General features: G+C 35.8%; 2 protein-coding genes across 2 annotated transcripts; both read right to left on the bottom strand.

Moving 5' to 3' along the window:
• Window positions 1-2182: 2182 nt before the first annotated feature.
• LOC131802197 (uncharacterized) lies at window positions 2183-11074 on the bottom strand. The gene is made up of 4 exons (XM_059121820.1): window positions 10728-11074; window positions 10035-10578; window positions 7078-7977; window positions 2183-2239 (listed from the first exon to the last, which is right to left on the bottom strand). The coding sequence occupies exons 1-4, from the start codon at window positions 11072-11074 to the stop codon at window positions 2183-2185; spliced, it is 1848 nt and encodes a 615-aa protein (XP_058977803.1).
• Window positions 11075-14467: 3393 nt separating this feature from the next.
• On the bottom strand, window positions 14468-22581 carry LOC131802200 (uncharacterized). The gene is made up of 3 exons (XM_059121856.1): window positions 22220-22581; window positions 21620-22160; window positions 14468-15481 (listed from the first exon to the last, which is right to left on the bottom strand). The coding sequence occupies exons 1-3, from the start codon at window positions 22579-22581 to the stop codon at window positions 14468-14470; spliced, it is 1917 nt and encodes a 638-aa protein (XP_058977839.1).
• Between the last annotated feature and the right edge of the window lie 2248 nt (window positions 22582-24829).

Below are 24829 nucleotides of genomic sequence, written 5' to 3' on the forward strand. Positions count from 1 at the left end.
GAGTTGAGTGAAATATTGCAAAGCCATTTTGTTTGCATTGGCAGAATGCGCAACCGATTGCATGTGACTTTATTTAGGGTTGGGTGAATTATCTAAATAATAGTGTTTATGCAAAAACAGCAGGTGTTAATAATCATAGGTCATGAAATAATCAAAGCACGCTGTTGAATACAAATTCCTTAGGGACTGTCGCGGACAATTGCAATAAAAACACACCATTAAAGAAACTGAAATAAGTTAAAATCGTTTGTATTTCAATTGTGGTAGCCAGGAGTAGGCCGATCTATCTTCAAGTTTCGAGAGAGTCATAACATATGACCTTACTTAATTTTTAAGTGTTGATGGTTTGCAGAAGAATGATTGTAAAGTGTTCCCATACCAACTTATTGCAATTTGTCTAAGCTAACTCAAGTCTCCCTGGACAAAAATAGCTTTAAGGCATTAAGAGTCGTTCTATCTATGTCTGTCCGCCCATCTATCTGCCGGGTGCGCCCAATATTTCCCGAAAGGATTATCCGATTTTGTCTAATTTCGTTCATCCGAGAATTTTCACAAAACTGGTAGACGTGTCCCACCTTTACACTTGATTAAATGTGTGTAGTATTATGAGGTTGAGAAAAGATTGAAGGACATCGGGGATTCATTTCTCGTCTTTAAATTATAAATTACCAGAAGACATTAACCGATGTATTTCATCTTCAAACTACAGGGTTGCCCATATTCGACGGTCCCATGTTTATTTTGGACCCATTCCAATCGACGAGGCTTGTCCGCAGGCAACATTCTTTGCGTCAATTGAATTTTGTACGGGAACAAATGCAAATCAATGCCAATAATCCGTTGTAAAGTGGACCGAGCCATGCCCAACTGCTGAGAACTGCGTTTTTGGGATGTTCTTGGGGACCTCTCAACACTGGCTCGTACAGCAGCGATATGCTCGGCCGATCGCCTTGGTCAACTTTTATATGGCCTCTTCGGATTAGAAAGAGCCTTACCAGTCGAAAATTTTTCGTATAAACGCTTAATGGTGTTCTTAGAAGGCGCACTTCTCACATTTTTTAATGTTTTAAACGCACGTTGAGTTTTCACAATTGATTTCTTCTGTTGAATGTAAATTTCAACTATTTCAGGGCGCTCGCGTGGCGTGTAAAAAAATGTTCATGATAAAAATCTGCTTGGACTGACGCTTCAATCGCGGTATGTCATTAAGCGATGTGACATCTCTGTCGAAAGTTATGGCGTTGCCAGAAGGGTCCGTCGAATATGGGGAACCCTGTAGATCATTTTGCATTACGTTAAGTTTGGCTGTGCCCTCCACCATGTGTAAGCTTGGCTCATAGTCTATCCTAAAAATCGCAAACATTTGGAAGTTCCTTTATATGGAAGCTGTACTTATATTGAATATTTTTATAAGAAGAGAAAATCTACCCACTGAGAACCCTAAATGTCAAATTATACCTAATTTGGTTTAATGCCAAACTGGAACAATAAAGAAGATCAGGAGGTCCTGTCATAAAGTTAAGCTACATTAAATGTTTTATCGGAGTAGTGAAGCTACATACTAAGAACCCGAAATGTCACAAATATCCGAGCTGCTTGGATATTGGGATATAAAACTTCAAAATACCGGAAATCAAGGGATCCATTTTTAAAACCAAATTTGGGTATATGTCAATCTCTATCTCTAATAGGCAGAGGGGCATGACATCCCCCATGAATATTTCGAGTTTTATGGTGGAAGAGGAGGTCGACATAACTCATTTTCCCCACCTGGACATAGTCCAATTTATATATTAAATTAATTTTGTTCAAAATTTAAATAGTGGCAGAAGTATAGAATTTGGCATTAGTCTTACTTCTTGAAAATATTTTTAAAAAAAGGCTTGTCCGAACAATTTTTGTAAAAAAATTGGAATGTGGCTTATGTAAAAATATATCTTTAAATGCCGAAATTCCAGTATTCCAGGGATATGCGTCACTTCTGTTATTTGAAACATCTAACACAATTTGAAAAAAAAAATCTGAAAAAAAGTTGGCTACTGTCATCAAAGTACCGAATATCTGGAATAATATGTGAAGAAAATTATTCTATATATGCAGAAAAACCCATCACGGAATCCAAATACTAATTTTCAAGTCATTTCTTTAGAAAATGCTACAGAAAAAGAATACATTTTAAACTCTAAATACCGAATTTTGAGCTATTCTGCAGGAAACTGAGGGTAAAATCATCAAAGTACTGAAAATGGGAAGGTAAAATTATATGGAGGCTAATGATATATATAAAGAAAGTTCTGCCACAGAGGGTAGAACCCACCACAAACTCTGAATAATAATTTTAAATTATTCCGTTAGAGATTGCAACTAGAATCTTAAAAATATCGGGAGGTACAATAATATACCTGTATAAAAATGCGAACTAAAATTTTAAATTTCACCGATCATTCAATATTTATATATACGGTGGTACCGTATACGTTCTACTCGAATATAACAGTTACTATTAATAGTTTCTAAATATATGGTTATAGTTCTTTCATGCAATCGTCTATATTTAATAACAAAATAATTGTGGTGTCCGACTATTTACTTTAGGTACAAACGTATTTTTAATCATGTAAACTTACAAAATGTGACCAGTGCCGAGGAAAATGGATTCTAAAGTTGAATACAAAGTAAACTGGTATATGGGCAATGTTACGATTCTTTTCACGTTTCATTAAAAAAACAATAGGAAAGGTCAAAAGCCGGGCGAGCCGACTATAAGACACCCTAGACCACTATGCGTATATAGTAGAGTTCCCGTAACCAAACAGTTTAAATAGAGAATTTATGTGCAGTTGTTTAAACAAATTAGTATGAACCGTATTTGAATGCCTTTGTACCTCTAGTACCAAATTGCATTGCTCTATAGTGCATGATATGACTTCGATAAGAATTATCTAGCCCCGTTTAAAATTCGTCGATTGGTCTATTATTGCGAGCACCTGTTGCTGTACAGATGTACAAATGTAAAATCAGGAAATTTTTCAGTTTTTGGTCCATTTGAACCCCTAAATACCATTCTGAATTTCGTGAAGATCGGGCCATAATTGCAACCTGTAGAGTGATTAAAAATTAAAATGGACAGACGGAGGGACGGACATCCATAGATCGACTCAGCTCGGCGAGATAGGAAGATTTATATATACTTTCCTATGTGGGAAACCAATATTTCGAGGTGTTATATAATTGTTGGCCCAATCAAACTTATAATACCCCCAACACATAGTGTTGTAGGGTATACAAATATTTATTGGAGCAATGGATGTACTGAGCCGAGTTTCTTCAAATGGAAAAATTCGGTTGGATATGAAAAAAAATATCCAATTTGGGCTGATATTACATATATGATGAACAATAACTGTAAAATTGCATAAAGACGTATATAGAAGGTATATAAAATCTCAGCATATCTCGATAAAATTTGGCAGAGGTATTTTCGAGCTGCACCTGATGTTCGGCATCAAACACCATTGATGGAGTGCATAATACGCATGTAAGGGACTTTAACACCAAATCGGATGAAACATATATATGGAAGCTATAGCTATATCTGATCCGATTTAGTGATGGAACTCAAGAACTTACACCGCAACAAAAAGAAAATAGACTCAAAAGAGCTAAAGATTTCCTTAGCTTGGCCGAAAGTGGTGAACTGCCGAATTTGGTTTTCTGCGATGAGAGAACATTCGTTGTCCAGCATTTTGTAAACAAACAAAATGATCGTGTTTACTTTCCAAAGAGGTCAGCTAAAAATGTGCACCTTCGATTGGCCGCCAGAACTCAAGCGCCGGCCTTGGTGATGGTGTGGACCGCCATAACAGCCGATGGTCGCTCTCCGCTCGTATTAATCGACGGTGGCATTAGAATAAATGCCGAATATTATCGCGAAAATATTCTGGAGGGCGTATTAAAGCCTTGGGCACGCAAACATTTTGGCCGCAGAACTTGTACCTTCCAACAGTACTCAGCACCATCGCACTCTGCACGCACCACCCAAGAATGGTTACAAAATTAGGTTCCTCGCTTCATTTTCAGCGCACAAAGGCCATAAAAATCTCCGGATACCGATCCGTTGGACTATTGTGTCTGGAGTATTTTGGAAATCAAGGTTGGCACTAAAAAACACCAAAGTATCGAGTACCTTCGTCGTGAATGGCAAAAATACGGCGGTGCAACATTCGGGCAGCGTGTGACGGCTTCATTAGCCGTTTGAAGACCATAATTCGTGCCAAAGGTGACCAATCTATTATTATTCTAAAATTGTATGCTATTTCCGACATTTTTTGCTTTCATTTAATAAAATTTAAAAAAATGTAAAAATTATGGAGTTTGACTTTGTTGTACTAATTTTTATCTCACCCTGTATATGGAAGCAAAAAAAATCTGTTACGAAAGATAATTGTTGTGGAGTGCATATTGCGCATGTGAAGCGCATGAGCCCCAAATCGGATTAAAAATATATATGGGACCTATAGCTATATCTGATCCGATTTTTACCAAATTTGATGTACTTGCTGCTAGATTGAATTTGGTCAGATGTGCCATATGGTGCACAACAAACTTGAAATCGGTTGAAGATATAAATGAATGCTATATCTAAATATGAACCGATTCTAACCATTTTCAATAGCGTTTGTTCTTGGGCCAGACAAATATTGTTTGAAAAATGTCATCTCAATCGGACAATAAATGCGACCTGTTCGCAAAAATATATGGACGGACGGACTGACATGCATATATCGACTCAGAAAGTGATTCTATGAAGATCCTCAAAAGTAACTATGGCTCTATCTCGCTTCCTTTGTCATGTTACAAACAGATCGAAATATTGAGATGTGACGAGTTTGAAAGATATCAGGAATGGGTTTTATGAGCTTTATGGCTGTTCAACCAGTTTGACCAGTTATGGGGGAGGTACGAAAATATATCCATTCTTTACATCAGATCTTTTTTTTTTAATAAAAATATTGGGATGCGTTTAAATTTACCAGAATGAGTGGGTCGATATACACGATCTTAACAACAGATCTTGTGTTAATAAAAATATTGGGGTGTGTGAAATTTGAAGGCAATCGAACCCCTATTTCACATTTTATAAGATTTATAATTATTCAAAATGTTGACCCCTTTATGGGGAGATATTCGGTAGAATGGGCCAATATTCTTAATTCTTCCACCTAACTAAGCACTGATAAAAATATTTGGACTTGCAAAGTTTGAGCAAAATTTGATGATCCAGATTGTATGTGGAAAATTATTTTCTGTAAAAATTTTGACCTTTTGTTCCAGAAGGAGTTGGCCGATATTACCCATCCGGCACGTTTTGGCCAATATATATGCAGCCATATGACTGAGGGTATAAAAAAAGTATTTTCAAAGGGCCCACGCATTTTTCAAATTCAGTAAGGTCTTGAAAAATGGGTATAAAAATCCACTATTCTTAGCAAAATTGTAATGGAAAATAAAGACGGGTTCTTGGCAGGAAGTCCTTGAAACATATTTTAAAAACTTTACAATTCTGAACCATGTAACTTTTATAAACGTTGTTAAATACTCCACAATTCTTGAAAATATTTTTTTTGCCAAACACTTGAACAGACTTTAAGGTTTGGACAAATATTTAAAAAAAAAAATAGAAAAAAGATTCTTATGCAGAATGTCGTTGAAAAATATTTCATTTAAATTATATTTATCGGGAGGTACCATTTTATGGGGGCTATACCAAAACGTGGACCAACATGGCCCATTAGCTCAATACCAAAAGTTCTGCGGACATAATATACATTAGAGCAAAATTTTATCCATCTACTTCAATTCGTTCGGAAGCTAGAGTGATTTACACAGACAGACAGACGGACATCGCTAAATCGACATAGAATTTTATGCTGATCAAGAATATATATACTTTGTGGGGTCTAAAATGTGTATTTCGAAGTGTTACAAAAGGAATGACAAACTTAATATACCCTCCATACTATGGTGAGGGTATAAAATGGTGAATAATGCGGCTAAAATCATCAAAATACCGAATATCGGGAGGTACCGTTATATGGGGGCTATACGAAGACATGGAGCAGCACAGATAATCTCCTGTCATAGACTGAAGCATTCATTACGAACATCAAATACCAAATTTGAAAGAATTCCGATGAATATTGTCGCTAAGATTATCAAAATACCGAATATCGGGAGGTACCGTTATATGGGGGCTATACCAAAACGTGGACCTATAGGACCCATTTATAACACAAAAAGTCCTACAGACATAATATACATTTAAGTAAAATTGTATCATTCTACTTCAATTCGATCGGAAGCTAGAGTGATTTCCACAGACGGACATACGGATAGTCGGACAAACGGACGGACATCGCTAAATCGACGTAGAATTTTATGCTGATCAAGAATATACTTTGTTGGGCCTAAAATGTATATTTCGATGTGTTACAAGCGGAATGAAAAACTTAATAAACCTTCATACAATAGTGGAGGGTATAAAAACATGATTCTTGACCACGGTCTCCTTTAAATTTCAAGATTTTCATCAAGGAATCCTAGGAAAAAATTCACACAAATTGAATCAAGTTGAAAACATAAGAGCCATTTTGATTTATAATTATTTTTATTTTTGATTTATAATTTTTCAAAGTCCCGTTGTTTAGTTAAGTAGGATGCAAACATTTCCGCACTTAACAGCAGATGGAAGGACCGTCTTCAAATGCCCTTAAGGACATTTCATTATATATATATATATATATATATATATATATATTTACTATCCACTCTCATAACTTCAAAATAAATGCCGCAATAATTGGTTTTTGTTAGGAAATTAATATGAGGTTTAATCCTACTTAGTACAAAATAAAGTTAGGAAATTAATTTACAAATATATTTGTGCATTCGATTTTATTAACTATTCAAAAAATCTACAATCTTTTTAATTCTCTTATACTTCGTCGATAACATTTCCAAAGCGAAAATTAAGCAACAAATCAACAACAGAGTAGCGTGCAGTGAAAAAATTCCCACCAGTACGCCCAAAGATAAATCGGCCGATTCACGACGTTTGTCAAACGATTCGGTTGCATACAAATTCAATGCTGTATAGTGACGAATAAGTCCAGATTCGACGATTTTGTGGACAATGCGACTCGCTTCGCCGCGCAAATAACTGTAACGTGGCATATAGAACACCAATGGAGCTGGTATGACACGCTCCTTGAGAACATGAACGCGACGTCGGGGATTCTTTTGATTGTAATAATTCGCCGTAGTGTCCAATACTGCCAGGGCAATTTTATCGCGACTCTCCGGCTCGCCTATGGTCCTCAGAAGTTTATCCATTGTTTCCACTTTATTGAAATTTTTAATATGTCCCCCGGGTATTGCGTTTCGCATGACACTGTTCAGAACTCCAAAAGTGTAGATGGTATAATTGTTGGCAACAACTTCACTCAAAGTTTGTAGATTATTTTGTCCCGTACCATCCTGGTGTATATTGAACAGTTCCCCCGAATATGCGGACCGCAATATAAAAGTGTACATCATCCATAAAATTAGAAGATATCGGGCGAAATTCTTTTGTGGCATATTGCCAGAGTTCATAACGCCTCCGAACAGAGTGTTTAAGAGATTCGTGAACGGTATGCGATTACCTTTACCAAACACGAAGCTCATCAAGTTCGATTTGCCCAGTAATTTTATGTAGAATATGAAACCAATAGCAAAGCAGAAGCTAGTATCGAAGCAGAACCAAACTAGACATTGAAATGGTTTCAATAGACGCTCAAACGGTGTTAATGGTCTAGCTAAGGGCATTACCAGAACATAGAATTGCCTCAAATAACTGCCACTGGGTTGCAATCTTTTCGAACGTTCCGAATAGAGAATGTACGACATGACAGTGATGTTGCCTTCATGTTCTAAGATCTGAAATGAAGAAGAAGAAATAATATAATAAATATATATTAAGTTCGTCATTTCGTTTGTAACACCTCGAAATATACATTTTAGACCCCACAAAGTATATATATTCTTGATCAGGATAAAATTCTATGTCGACTTAGCGATGTCCGTCCGTCTATCCGTCTGCCGGTCTGTGGAAATTACTCTAGCTTCCGAAAGAAATGAGGTTGATAAAATGTTACACAAATGTGTAGGACTTTTGGTATTAAAAATGGGTTAGGTACCTTTAGTACCTCCCTATTTTCGGTATTTTGTTGATTTAAGCGACATTATACATCGAAAATGTTTAAAATTTGGTATTTAAAGTTTGCAATGGAGGTCCACGTATTGCCCCCACATTGCGGTACCTGCCGATTTTCGGTAATTTGATAATTGTTGCCACATTTTTTCACGGATTTGTCTGAAAATTGGTATTTGTAGGTCATAATGGGTTCTAGCTCCTTTGGCGAAACATTGCATATAACGGTACCTGCCGATATTCGGCATTTTTATGGTTTTTGCCACATTTCTTCTAATGTTTACTTTACCCTAAGGTGGAGGTGTTTTTTATACCCTACAACACTATGTGTTGGGGGTATTATAAGTTTTATTGGGCCAAAAATTATGTAACACCACGAAATATTGGTTTCCCACATAGGAAAGTATATATGGATCTTCCTAGCTCGCCGAGCTGAGTCGGTCCGTCCGTCTGTCCGTCTCTCCGTCTGTCCATGTTAATTTGTAATCACTCTACAGGTCGCAATTATGGCCCGATCTTCACGAAATTTAGATTGGAGGTGGGGATAGGGTCAGAAAAGAACCCTATTTCTTTTGGAGATGATCTCATAATATTTAGGGGTTGAAATGGACCAAATACTGACAATTTTCCTGATTTTGCAGTTGCTCTACAGGTCGCAGTTATAGACCAATCGACGCGGAAGTAAGCATGTGGCTAGAGCTTAAGGCTGGGCAGTATTCTTTCAATTTTGATGGTAATCGGGTAATATTTAGTGGGTGAAAAGGCCATGACACTTGTGTTAAATAAAATCAAATTTTCGATTAAACCGCGAATGTTTTTAATCCCCGCGAAATCACAAATAGACGAACAGGTCAATCCTGACCGTTAAGTAGATGCCGATAGTAAATATATCGGATATATAGTTCATATACATATATACAAAGGAAGGGGATGTTAGCTAAAATGCTTATATCTCAAGAATGGCTGGACCGATTTCACCTTACAACACGGGTTGGGGTTATTATATACAGATTGCAATTATCGTCCGATCTTCACGAAAATTTTCACTAGGGTAGGTTTAGGCTCAGAAGAGCTATTGTTTTCAAATATGAACGCAATATATTTAGGGGTTGAAATGGACCAACCACTAAAACTGTTCCTGATTTTGCAGCCGTTATAAAGTCGCAAATAGAAACCAAAAGACAGCTGGTAGAATGGACCACTACTTTTGTGTGAAAAAAATACCAACATTACTTACACTTACTTACGATATCCGAAATACACAAAAGGCGAACTTCTGGCTTTTTTATTTTGATTTGACGAATATAGCCAATAAATTTGTAGATGCAGAACGGATTCTTGCTTTTGGAGATGATCGCAAAATATTAAGGGGCTCAAATGAACCAAAACAGAAAAAAATTACTGATCACACAATTGAAGCCAATCGACATGCCTGAGAAGAGAGTTTTGAATTCTAGCTTTTTGAATGACCATTGGATTATATTTAGCTGTAAAATGGACCACAACAACTAACAGCACAACGGAGTGCACAAATGTCCCCGGTCTAAATGGTAAGGGCAATATCTGGTCAGTGCTCCATGACAAAACTTCAAAAGCGAAATCTTCCAAAATGAATTTGGATATAAGGAGACTTCGAACATATTGTAGTGTTGTTAGGTATCACATGGTCGGCCCCGCACGACTATAGCCTTTGCTTAGTTGTTTTTTAATTCGGTTAATTTATTCCCTTAAAGTACTTCACAGTTTTTGGTTATCTGATTTACGGATCTTCCAAACTACTTACCATTCTTGTTGCTCCCGTTGCTGTTCCGTTGGGAAACAGCTCACCTGGCTCCAATGGATTGGGTTGCTTGATGACAATTGTAAAATTCATATGTTTCGAGAGCAGTGTTACTACGGACCCCTCTATGCCATACAGCCCCATAAAAGCACCCGTTTTCCGGTCACGCTTTACATATGTATATGGCTTATAAGTCCAGGTTACCACTGACACAGGACAGCCATGCATGTTGGTAACTCTATTTGGAAATAACCCTCCCTCACTTAGAGTGAAATTTTCATTCGACTCAATATCCTCGTATGACATCACATATTCCGGTTGTGGTGAATGGCAGCGATTCGGTGTAAATGGATAGTAGGTATAAATGTAGGCATACTGTTCAACCATCATTATGACATTGACATTCGTTATGTACAGATAGAAAAGACGTTCGAATATATTTCGTATGGTGAAAAAACGTTTGGATTCTAGGCCTGTATAGACCAGTATATACAGGCCATTGCGTTGATAACGAAAATAGGGATTGAGGAGGTTCTTTTCTAATTTTCTGAAATTTGGAAAAAAAAAAATGTTAATAACTTATGAAATATATCTTATTAGTTGCCAGGAAAATATACACATACACAAGCAAACAGTTGACCACTCGTCCAATCAACTCAAATGGGTGTGTATATTTGATTTCCTTATATAACTCACCTGAAGGCCTCCATACTGTCCAAAAACCATATTGAACGTTCTCGATTCATATAGCTCCGATAAAATTCTCGAATTTTTTCCTCATCATTCATTATCTGCATTTCACTATGAACCCAACACATAATAACCGGGCAAGGACTCATAGTTCCTTTGATAACCCTATCAATTAAATCGTTTTGCAGCTGACGACCATGTGTGGTAATGGCATATTGACCAATTGTCACCGTCGAGGCAGTGTGCACATCAAAATCATTTCTTACAATCCAAACTGTGGCCAAGATTAAGGGCAAATTCAGCGACGATGAACTTTGATTGTTATTCTCGAGAATTTTTACAAATGGAGCCATGGCACGACTCCTGCTCTTGTTTTTGGTAGAATTTACTTGTTTTTGAAAGGAATTTTGCTTGTTCACTGACCGAACAGATAAGCAGCTCTCAACAATTGGCCCCTTTTTCTGCCAGGCAAGTGCAATTGCTCTTGAACAGCAATTTATCTTAATTAGAAATCAAGTGTCACGAAAATTAAATTTGCAAAAATTTCACGCCGGCACATGACGTCTCTCGTTTTGCAAGTTACCCATGACCCTAAAAAACATCCTCAGAAAATGTTGCCTGATTTTAAAAGAACGATTTTTTATGTATCGAATTTATGGGAAGATTTCCCAATGTCGAAATGCCCTGACATATACAATCGCAAAAGAAAACACTGATCCTTGAGTTTTTTGGCGTGTGATTTGGCTACAATAAAACTTTAAAGATGGGACAAAATGTATATTGCAGAATAATTCTGCTATTAGCCAATGATATGACAGAAATTCATTAGAAACATAAAGGAAATATGTTATTCGAAAATCGCCAATTCAGGGTGAGATGAAACAACTGCAACCAACATCAGACTGCTATCATTTCTAAGCCACTCGCTATTAAAATTATTCCAGTGACAGCTCATTACATAGTATACAAGCTCGGGGTAAAGCCATTGAAATTCCAAAAAGTGCAAGAACTTCCACCGCAGCAGAAGGAAAATAGACTCAAAAGAGCTAAATAGTTGTTTCGCTTGGCCGAAAGTGTTGAACTGCCGAACATTCGTTGCAGAATATTATCGCGAAAATATTCTGAAGGGTGTATTAAAGCATTGGGTACGCAAACATTTTGGCTGCAGACCTTGGACATTCCAATAGGACTCAGCACTATGGTTACAAAATGGGATTCCTCGCTTCATTTCCAGCGCACAATAGCCACCAAAATCTCCGGATACCAATCCGTTGGACTATTGTGTCTGGAGTGTTTTGGAAGGAAAGGTTGGCACTGAAAATACCAAAGTGTGGATCACCTCAAGCAAGCGCTTCACTGGGAATGGGTCAAAATACCGCAGAACAACATTCGGGCAACGTGTGACGGTTTCATTGGCCGTATATGGACAGACGGACGGACGGACGGACTGACATGCATAAATCAACTCAAAAAGTGATTCTATGCAGATCATCAAAGGGAACTATGGGTCTCTCTCGTTTCCGTTTGCCTGTTACAAACAAATGCACAAAGACATAATACCCTGACCTCCTTGTGGTGTAAGGTATAAAAATCGCATGCGACAAAAAATATGAAAAAGTAAAAAAAATGTCACAAAATACTACAAAATCTATATTAACATCATCACCGGCATCTTTCTATGCGATCTTTTTACATTTTATACTTTTGTGCTAAGAGGGCATTCTGAATTGACAAAATTTGTCAAATTTTTCTCTGTATATATACATTATATAGATTTCGCTATATACAGGGTGAGATAAAAAACTAAAAGAAAGTCAAACGCCAAAATTTCTACATTTTTTATACCCTACACCACAAGGTGGTCAGGGTATTACGTCTTTGTGCATTTGTTTGTAACAGGCAAAAGGAAACGAGATGGACCCATAGTTCCCTTTGAATATCTGCATAGAATCACTTTTTGAGTTGATTTATGCATGTCCGTCCGTCCGTCTGTTCATGTATTCTTGTGAACAAAGTACAGTTCGCATTTATTGCCCTATCCAGATGAAATTTTGCACAAATAATTTGTTTGGCCCAAGCACGAACCCTATTGAAATTGGAGATAATCAGTCAAAATTTAGATATAGCTCCCATATATATCTTCGTCCGATTTGCATTTTATTGTGCACCAAACGTGTAATATCAGTCCGAATAGTATGGAATCTTGCACGTACGATCAGATTAGACCTGAAAATAAGTATGCCAAATTTGATCGAAATCGGTTCAAATATAGCTATAGCTCCCATGTATATTGTTCATCCGATTTGTTATTTTTGTCCTCCGCAGCCGTAATATGCACTCCATAACAACAATATTTGGGGAAATATATCAAATACAGCTCAGAAATACATTTGCTAAATTTTATCGAGATCAGTTCAGATTTGGATATAGCTCCTATATATAACTTCGTCCGATTTACCTTTGATTGTGTACCAAACGTCTAATATTTGCCCAAATTGGATGGAATTTGGCACTTACGACGGAATTGAGTCTAGAAGCTAGTATGTCAAATTTGGTGCACATATAGCTATAGCTCCCATATATATTCTTCATCCGAGTTGTTATATTTTTTACCCACAGCCGTAATATGCACTCTGTAACAACAATATTCAGGGAAATATATAAAATACAACTCAGAAATATCTTTGCCAAATTTTATCGAGATCGGTTCAGATTTGGATATAGCTCCCATATATACCTTTATCTCATTTCAAATTAATTTTGCACCAAATGGGCAATACAAGTCCGAATTTAAAGTAACAAATGCTTCGGCATATTTAGTCCTTTGAATTTTAAATTATAATTATGGTCATAGGGTGTATGATTGAATTCTCCCATAAAAACTTTAAAAAAAAAACTTCTGGCTTTTTTATGTTGATTTCGTTGACAAATATAGTCAAATATCGTAGATAAGCAAATCATATAAATGAGTCTAAATTTGGAGCTACAGAGGGGCCTCTTGCTATTGGATTTGATCGCAAAATATTTAGGGTTTCAAATGGACCAAAAACGGAAAAAAATTCATTATCACACAATTGATACCAATCGACAAGCCTGAGAAGAGAGTTAAGGACAGGGAAGAATTCTAGCATTTTGGATGAACATTGCATTATATTTGGCTGTAAATGGACCACAACAACTAAGAGCACGACGGAGTTCGTAAATATTAAGCAAATATCCCTGGTCAAAATGCTAATGGCAATATCTGGGCAGTACTCTATATCATAATTTCAAAAGCAGAATCTTGCAAAATGGATTTGGACATAAGGGGGCTTCTACTACAAAGTTCGTAATAGGCACCGCCAATACTGGTAATTAAGTTTCGCATTTTTTTATATTCAGATTTTTTTGAAATTTAAGCAGCATTATTTAACGGACTTATTTTAGATTTTTTTAATTTACTTCCAAATATATAAAATATAAATATAAAGGACACTGTTGGCATGCTCGGGATACCATAGCAGGCTTTATATTAATGGCCGTTTGAAATGTCACCCATTGTAGATATCTCGTCTATACATTAGCGACCTTCTGTATATATTAAATCTTTGTGTGCCTTCTTGTATTTATTGCCCAGATAATTTTTTTTCAAATAAATCCAGACAATGCCATTCTTCTCAATTTTTTCAAAGACCTCTGACGGTATATAACAGTGGATTAATGAAACACAATTGTAAATAATTGTTCTTAACATCTAATATATTATTCTACATATTTAAAAAATCAATAATTACCGCCAACGAACGACATCTTTTCGAAATCATCTCCAAGCCGAAGACAATCGTACTAAAAACTAAACCGGCACCATAGGTACAAAATACTCCGAATAATAAATGTATTGACAATTTTGTGGGTTCCACATGATCCTGCTGAATTTTTGTCGATGAGTAAAGAATCATTCGTCGGTAACGCTTCATTAGACCAGATTGTATTAAATCCAATATCAGGTTGCCTGTCCTCAGCTTGATATAACTATGGCGAGGCATATAGAATATGAGCGGTGCTGTCAATACGGGTTCTCGCAGGATACGCACTCTGGCATGCGGATGTAGTTGATTAAAATATTGAATGGTGAGATCGAGTGAACATAGCACAATTTTATCATCCGCACTTCCTCTGCTGATTCGGAGCAATAGCTCCTCTTCGGTGGTGTTAACCATTTCTACCTTGGCCTCAGGCACGGATTCTTTGATGACTTTTTCCAGTGTTGCAAAAGCATAGATGGTATAGTTATTGACCACGACTTCTTCTATGCTGCTCATAACATTTCGCGAACTGCCATCTTGTAGGATTTTAAACAGTTCTCCAGAATATGCCGATCGCAGAACAAAGGTGTAGAGCATCCACACGGTTAGGAGATAGCGGGCAAAATTCCTATATGGTAGTTTATTCACCAATCCCACGCCGAAGAGGGCAGCAATGAGATTTGTGATCGGTTTACGATTATCCTGTCCATAAATAAAATCCATTAAATCGGATCTACCCAAAAGTCTAATGAAATAAATCAGTAGTATCGCGAAGAGAAAACTTGAACTGAAGCAGGACCAGATAATGTAACGAAATGGTTTGATCAGACGTTCAAAAGGTGAGAGTGGTTGACCATCTGGTATCGCTAGAACGAAAGTCGATGTTAGGTAACTGGTGCTGGCCAACATTATGTCCGCACGTTGAGCATTATGTGTATAGGCGGATATCGTGATGTTGACTTCTCGATCTAGAATCTAAAATTCAAAAAAGAGTAGAAAATATATGAATGGTTTTTCAGAAATTAATGACGTGAGAACTATGTAAGCATTCTGAAAATTGGTACAGTTGTATTGAAGTCTTTCTGAACTTCATGGATATTCAAAATTTTGAGACTCTGGACAAGGGGTGGACCATTATATTCCATCTCTACACCAGACCTTGGGCTAATAAAAATATTGTGATGTGTAAAATATAAAGACAACCGGATGCTAATTTCGGTATTTTTAAAATCGTTTTGGTAATTAAAAATTTTGGCCCTTTGTGAGGTAGGTACCCGACAACAAATAATAGATTTTGTGTTGATAAAAGTATTGAGTCTTCAAGCCTAGTCTGAATAAAATATTCCACTCGTTCAACTTAAAAATGAAAAATTTTGAAGACTTTTTTGTGTAAGAGGTGAACATTTTCCCATTATTCTTTCCGAAAAAGAAAAAATTTAAAAAAAAAAAAACAAAAACATAAAAACTTTGAATGTTTAAAATTTTTTTAAAAAAATAATAATAAATAACAAGTAAGAAAAGGCTATAGTCGTGCGGGGCCGACTGTGTTATACCCTACAACACTACAATATGTTAGAATGTCCAAGTCCATATTGGAAGATTTCGCTTTTGAAATTAGGATTTTGACTAGGGACATGTGCCCAACATTTATGCACTCCGTCGGGCTGTTAGTTGTTGTAGTCCATTTTACAGATAAATATAATCCAATGGTCATCCAAAATGCTAGAATTCTTCCCTGTCCTTAACGCTATTCACAGGAGTGTCGATTGGCTTCAATTGTGTGATCGGAAAAACATTTCTGTTTTTGGTTAATTTGAACCCCTAAATATTTTGCAATCATCTCCAAAAGCAAGAAGCCCCTCTGTATCTTCAAATTTCGACTCATCTATATGATTTGCTTGTCAACGATATTTGGCTATATTCGTCAATGAAATCAGCATAAGAAAGCCAGAAGTTCGCCTTTTGGGTATTTCGTGACCTTTATAGTAGCTGCAAAATCAGGAACATTTTTAGTTGTTGGTCCATTTCAACCCCCTAATATATTGCGGACATCTTTGAAAACAATAGGTCTATCGGACATCTTTGAAAACAATAGGTCTAGCCCTTCTGAGCCCAACCCTAACCTTGTGAAAATTTTCGTGAGGATCGGACGAGATTTGCAATCCTTATATAAAATTCCCTACCTGTGTTGTAAGCTGAAAAAATATTACAAAATATTATAAGTCAAATTGAAAAAATCGCATGCGATAAAAAATATGAAAAAATAAAAAATGGGTCACAAAATACTACAAAATCTATTAAACATCATTATTAGCATTATTTTATGCGATTTTTTTAGATTTTATACTTTTTTTGTCAAGAGGGCATTCTGAATTGAAAAAAGTTTTCAAAATCGGTCCAGCCATTCATGAGATATAAGCATTCTAACATCCCTTTCCTTTGTATATATATATTGTATATATTTTGCTATATATAACCGATATATTTACTATCGTCATCTACGTAATGGTCAGAATTGACCTATTCGTCTATTTATGATTTCGCCAGTATTAAAAATATTCGCGATTTAATGGAAAATTTGACTTTTATTTAACACAAATATAATGGTTTGTTTCACCCACTAAATATTACCCGACGACCATCAAAATTGAAATGCTTCTGCCCAGCCTTAACCTCTAGACCCATGCTAACTTCCGCGTCGATTGGTCTATAATTGCGTCCTGTAGAGCAACTGCAAAATCAGGAAATTTTTCGGTTTTTATGTCCATGTCATCTCCAAAAGCAATTCGCTTCTATTCTGACCATAACCCAACCACCATGCAGAATTTCGTGAGTATCGGGCCATATGTAATTGCGACCTGTAGAGTGATTACATATTAACATGGACAGACGGACTGCGGGCATACATAGATAGATCGACTCAGCTCGGCTAGATAGTAAGGTCCATATATACTTTCCTATGTGGGAAACCAATATTTCGAGGTGTTACATAATTTTTGGCCCAATCAAACTTATAATACCCCCAACACATAGTGTTGTAGGGTATAAAAACATAAAAACTTTGAATGCATAAAATTTTTTAAAAAAATAATAATAAATAATAAAAATCTTTTGCACGATCTCTTGGAAAAGCATTGTAAGCATTAAGCATTAAAAGCATAACGGGTTATTCCTGGTATAAGAAATATATTAACATATATGTTCCTGATATTTTTCACCACCAATCAATGGCAATTCCAACCAATTTGATTCAATTACTCAAAATATATTTTTGTTGGTGTGTGCAAAACAAATGTTGAGGCATATTTCTCTATCGTGTTGGTCATTAGCCGCAGTTAATTACTTCCTGTACGACATACATGGGTGAAGTCATTACCCCCACCGAAGTTAGTACATGACAGTAATTCGAAGTGTAAACAAGATAATTTACTCAGTGGAGTTCCAGCTGTGGCAATAGTAACATGCGTTTGATTGAAATTGGTGCCGGGAAAAATAACGGCACACAAGTAATCTTGAAATGTATTTATTTATTTAAAACTAGCTGGCCCGGTCCGCGTTGCCGGCCCGTAGTTTTAGTCTTTAATGCAAATTTTGTATAGCATAATATTTCACAAATCTGGCTCATAAAGGTGAACAAATTTTTACATAAATATTGAAATAAATACCTATGGAAGGAGGGCAAAATAATTTCTGAATAGTCAAAGTTAATTACGCTTTTACACCCATTACCATAGCACCTCAGATTGCGCTTTAGAGTCCCCAAGAAGTCTATGTTCTTGTTCATAGTAAAATTCAATGACGAATCAACAATGCCCGTGTTGTTGTTCGCCAATCGGTAAAAATCACTATAGATTGGCGGCCCTGGGCCCTTTACCAAAATATTTACCTATGTTGGCATTTTTCTGTAAGATGGTTCTCTACTCACAAAGTAGCCTAAATACAGCAAAATCGATTGGAAAATGTGGTCAAGACCCTCGAAAAAGAAAAGCCAAGATGCCAAATAAAGGCCAAATCAGTTGAAAAACGTGGCCAAGACCACGGTCATAGCTGAAATCAGGGATACATTCATATAAGGGTTATACCAAAACGTAGCCCAACCAATATTCTCTTGGGGGGTTACAAATTCAATAGAATACAACATTTTCTTTTCTGACCACATATTAGATGAGAAAAAGGACTTGGGGATACTCCAATGTGGGGACTTTACATATATAAATTCCGAGGTGGCAAATATCTGTATGATGGTTCCCTACCCCAGGTTAACATAAATACAATTTTTAGCCAAATCAATTGATGAATGTGGTCAAGACCAAAATGGGCCCACTCTAAAAATTTAAAATTTTACGCGAAGAGGTTCTTTACCCCCTTAGAAACAAAGATGCCAAATAAGGGCCAAAATATGAAAAAAAGTGGCCAAGACCCCAAAATAGCTTAAATCATACGATGGTTATATAAATATGAAATCGCGTTGTACCCTTATCCGTGAGTTATGATCGATATCATGACCTGCAAAAGCGATTTAAGGTATCTTGAATGTTTGGAAAGAATTTCTGGAAGGATAGAAATCCTTTCCTTATTAAAAGTCCCATTCGCTCTACTATTTCGCACCCTTTAAATTTGGCATTTTACTGATTGTACTCCCAAAGAATTTGCATTTTGACCTCTCATTGGACGGATTATTGTCACATAAAAGAAGTAGGTCCACGCTTTTAAATGAGCCCCATTAGGCTTTTTCGGTCATTTTTGTTTGTTTAAATGTATTCGCATCTTCCAAATGTCAGTTAACATCCTATTTCGCACTTATTTCTTTTTTTTGTGAAAAATTGTATATAGTGAAAAATTGTTCTTTATTTTGTTCACAAAAAAATTCACTGAACTCAATATGATAGTACAAATTGAAAAAAAAGAATGCAAAAGAAGAATAACAAATTGAAAAAAATCTTCCACTTGTTCGCTGATTTTTTACAGCAAATGTTTAAAGATCCTTACAAAGTTTGTCAATAAAATGTACTATTATTTTAAAATTCGATTCCATTGAAATCTTTTTTCGATTTTTTTTCCCGATTTTTGCAATGAGATCTCGTTTTTGTGATTTTTCTAGCGATTTTGAAAAAGTAATAATCTTTTAACTTTGGTGTGACCGCGTTTAATTATTTCGATATCATCTATTCCGTTTCGCCATTACATAATTCAGTACTACACTTCCATGTAACCCGCCATCAATTTCAGTTCTCCAGAAATCAAGTCAATTAAATAAATTGGTATTAATATTCAAATTCAAAAATAAAATATAAAAAACACTACTAATATACATTAGAAAAAAGTAAGTCAAAATGGAAAAAAAATATGCAAAATAAAACATTACTATTGTACATTTCAAGAGTCAAAATGAAAATGTTAATATATCACATTTTTACGCGATTTTTTGGATATTATCCTTTTCGGACAGGAGACAATTCCGAATTTGTATGAATCGTTAAAATCAGTCCAGCGGTTCTTAAGTTATAAGCGTAGTAACTAACACAACTTTCTTTTATATATATAGATATAGATAAATTAATGTTACTTTTTGTTCTTATAGGCTCTTTTGAAGGCAAAAGTATTATCAGTCCGAGGAAGCGGAAAGGAATAGCTTTGTGTATATGGAATGACTGTTATGGTTATAACATTTTTCATTTTTATACCATACGCTACATAGTGGTAAGGGTATTATGTCTTTGTGCATTTGTTTGTAAAATGGAGAAGAAAACGAGATAGACCCATAGTTCCTTTTGGTGATCAGCATAGAATCACATTTTGAGTCGATTTATGCATGTCCGTCCGTCCGTCCGTCTGTCCGTCTGTCCATGTATTTTTGTAAACAAAATGCAGGTCGCATTTATTATTCCATTGAGATGAAATTTTCTATATAACATTTGTTTGGCTCAAGGACGAACCCTATTGAAATTGGTGAAAATCGGCCCAAATTTAGATATAGCTCCCATATATATATATATATATATCTTCATCCGATTTTAGGTTTCTTCTGTAACAAATGGCTAAGATCAGTCCAAATGGTGTGATACATCCGACCGAATTCAGCCTACAAGCCTGTGCTTCAAATTTCAGATATAGCTATAGCTCCCATGTATATGTTTCATCCGATGCGGTGTTTAAGTCCCTCACATTCGTATATATATAAGGACTCTACGAGACTGATATTTTGCACCAGATATCAGATACAGACTAGCAATTAATGATTCAAATTTTATCAAGATCGGTTCCGATTTGGATATAGCTCCCATATATATCTTCATCCGATTTTAGGTTTCTTGTGCACCAAATGGCTAATATCAATCCATATGGTGTGAATTGTGGCACATCAGACCGAATTTAGTATAGATACCAACAGAGATTTCAATATCAAGTTTGTAAACAAACAAAATGATCATGTTTACTTGCCAAAGAGGTCAGCAGAAAATGTGCACCTTAGGTTGGCACAAATAACAGCCTATGGTCGCTCTCCGCTCGTATTAATCGACGGTGGTATCAGAATAAATGCCAATATTATCGCGAAAATATTCTGGAGGGTGTATTAAAGCCTTGGGCGCGCAAACATTTATAGCATCCATAAAGCTGCATCGACAGAATCAATATTTTTTGGGGTATTTTACTCGGAATTTTAAGCCGAATTTGCAGTATGCATTTCCATTATGTAAGAACATCCCTGCATAGAATTGTCAATATAGGTCTAGGCTTTGGTACCTCCCTATCTTTGGCATTTGGATGAGTTTAGCGACACTATTCACTGCAATTGTACCTAATTTCGTACTTGAAGTTCCTAGTGAGTACTACCGTCTGTGACAGAACATTTTCTATGTAAATGTACGTCTTCGTATGGCCCATTTAAAAATATATATTTTTATGATTTTAACAGTATTTTTAGAACCTTTTTTTTTTGTAAATTTGGCATCCCGAACTTTGAATACCCTTTTCTTTTTTGATTGGTTAAGTTCATATTCTGTATTATTTTACGAATTAACCCGTTAAATGTTTTTAATTCATTAACTTGGTCCACAGGTCCGCTGCGATAACCCATATATATAACTGAAAATTGTTTCATCTTCTACTCACCATTTTAGCTGCCAGCGTCGAAGTTCCATTCGGATAAATTACACCCCTTCCAATCGGATTTGGTTGTTTAATTTCAATTGAGAAATTCATACGTTCCGCAAGCAAAGTTATTACAAACCCCTCGATGCCACGCAAAAATGTCAATTCCATCTCCTTTTCATCATCGTTCAAGAAAATATACGGAGGAAAATTCCATGTGGCCACAGACAGTTTACAACGATGCATATTTTTTACCTTGCTGGGGAAGAGTTTGATGGCTGTGGTAAAGTTAGGCTTTTTCTCAATGTCATAGAAAGACATTAGATATTCCGGTTGGGATGAGTGACATTTATCCGGGGCGAAAGGATAATAGGTATAGACGAAGGCATGTTTACCCACCATCATCAGGACATTGACATTGGTGACATAAATCCAAAAAAGGCGCTGGAAAATTTCTTTGATATTCGCCAAACGGGTGGCCTCACTGCCCGTATAGACGATAATGAAGTAGCCATTGCGGTGGTAGCGGTGATTGGGATTCAAAAGATTTGCTTCAAATTTGCTAAAATAAATTCCAAAAAAATATTAAATTGGTTTTTAGAAATTATTAAATTTAATTACTTATACGCCTGTATGCTATCCAAAAACCATATGGACTTCTCAGGGTTTGAGTAATATCTAAAGAACTTCTCCCTGATTTCGGCGGCACTCATTGTTGCCTCCGAATCATCCTGGGGATACATTTCTCCCTCCACCAGATATTTGATAATGACCTCAGGATTTGATATGGTCCTTAACACTTCATCCATAATGTCACTTTGTAACTGACGACCCTGATCGGAAATGGCATACTGACCGATAATGACCGCCGACACAGTGTATGTGGCGAAATATTCCCTTATTATCCACACGGTGGCCAATATTAGTGGAAGATTTTTATTTGACTGACTGCTATTCAAGGATAGTTCCATTAATGGATTCATGACACGTTAGGTTGGAAGCAAAAATTCAACTGTGAATGTTCGAAATGATGTCTCCGTCGCAGTAGGCCCTAAAAAGCAACAAATCTTGTCTGTCTGCTATGAAACTCTATGGACGACTGACTGGCAGACGATTTCGGAATTATGAAACGAATATTTATTGACATAGAATTTTGTTAATGTTGCACGTCGTGTTAAATAGGTTATTAGGTTTCGAGGTGATAATGTGATGTGGCACGGAAGCAGGATGAAATGGATATCATTGCATGACCTGTTGTGGTGTTAAAGTTTTAACACGAATACTCGCTGTGATCTAGGCGAATATTTATTTTATTACAATTTAAATTTAATCAATTAAGCGATGGCCAGATTTTTCTATTTTTAACCTTTGTCATTTCCATAGTGGTCGACATGTTGATTCGCTACAGTAATCTAATGATAAATTCAATAGTTTTTGCAAAACAATTCTTGAATTCTTTTTTGAAGAAAGTCCTCGATTTTTTAGATTGACATCTTTCAAAATCGCTTTTGCTAGGAAGTCGTTGAAAAATATTCTTAAAAATCCAAAGTTTTTCCACAATTTATGTGAACTATTTCTATGGTTTTACCTTCAATTCAATAAAAAATTAAAAAAAAAAAAAAAAACGCAATAGGAAGATATATATATTTGCATTTAAACCTGTAACTTTAGGTCTAGAGGCATTGAAAAATATTATTTAAAACTCCACTTTTTTTTTTTTTAATTAAATGTTTTATTTGGAGTTTCAAGTTAAAAAAAAAAAAAAAAACTGTTAAAAATTCAATAATGAAATCCTTACAAACTATATTTAAAAAAGAACTTACGACTTTACTCCAGTAAGCCCATGAAAACATTCACGATTTCTGAAAAGTATGTCAAGGGAAATATACGCGGAAAATCATCGCATTACAGTTGCCGAAAAGTCTTTTAAATTATTAAAAACAAGTAAGCAAAAGCTGTAGTCGTGCGGGGTTGACCATGTGATACCCTACAACACTACAATATGGTAGAAGCCACCTTATATTCAGATCGATTTTGGAAGGTTTCGCTTTTGAAATTATATCACGGAGCGCTGCCCAGATATTACCCTTAACATTTTTACAAGGAACATTTGCCAATATTTACGCACTCTGTCGTGCTGTTAGTTGTTGTGGTCCATTTTACAGTTAAATATAATCCAATGGTCCTCCAAAATGCTAGAACTCTTCACTGTCCTTAACGCTCTTCTCAAGCGTGTCGTTTGGCTTCAATCGGGTAATCAGGATTTTTTTCTGTTTATGGTTCATTTGAACCCCTAATATTTTGCAATCACCTCCAAAAGCAAGAGGCCCCTCAGAATCTCCAAATTTATGATTTTCTTGGCTACGATATTTGGCTATATTCGGCAACGAGAACAGCATTAAAAAGGTCAAAAGTTCACCTTTTGTGTATTTCGAATATCGTCTTTAAATAATGTTGGTACTTTTCAGACAAAAATAGTGGTCCATTCTAGCCGCAGTCCTAAACTCTAATTTTATGTGAGATTTCGTGTCCTTTGGATTTTATTCTTGACCTGCAAAATCAGGAATATTTTTAATTGTTGGTCCATTTCAACCCTCAATATATTGCGGACATCTTTCAAAACAATAGGCCTAGCACTTCTGAGCCTAACCTTATCCTTGTTAAAATTTTCGTGAGGATCGGACGATAATTGCAATATGTATATAATAACCCCAATCTGTGTTGTAAATATATACACTTCAATATTATAAGTCAAATTGAAAAAATCGCATGCGATAAAAAATATGAAAAAATAAGAATATGCCACAAAATATTAAAAAATCTATATTAACATCATTATTCGTATCTTTTTATGCGACTTCTTTAGATTTTATACTTTTATGCGAAGAGGGCATTCTTAATTGACAAAATTTGTCAAAATCGATTCAGCCATTCTTGAGATATAAGCATTCTAGCATACCCTCCTTTTGTAAATAAACATTGTATATATTTCGCTATATATATCCGATATATTTACAGTCGGTATCTACTTAACGGTCAGAATCGACCTATTCGTCTATTTGTGATTTCACCGGGATTAAAAATATTCGGTTTAATTGAAAATTTGACTTTAATTTAACACAAATGTTATGGTCTATTTCACCCACTAAATATTACCCGATGACCATCAAAATTGGAAGTCTCCTTTCCAGCCCTAAGCCCTAGTCCCGTGCTGACTTCTGCTTCGATTGG

The sequence above is a fragment of the Musca domestica genome, unplaced genomic scaffold (genome assembly GCF_030504385.1).
Source record: "Musca domestica strain aabys unplaced genomic scaffold, Musca_domestica.polishedcontigs.V.1.1 2, whole genome shotgun sequence".
NCBI lineage: Eukaryota > Metazoa > Arthropoda > Insecta > Diptera > Muscidae > Musca > Musca domestica.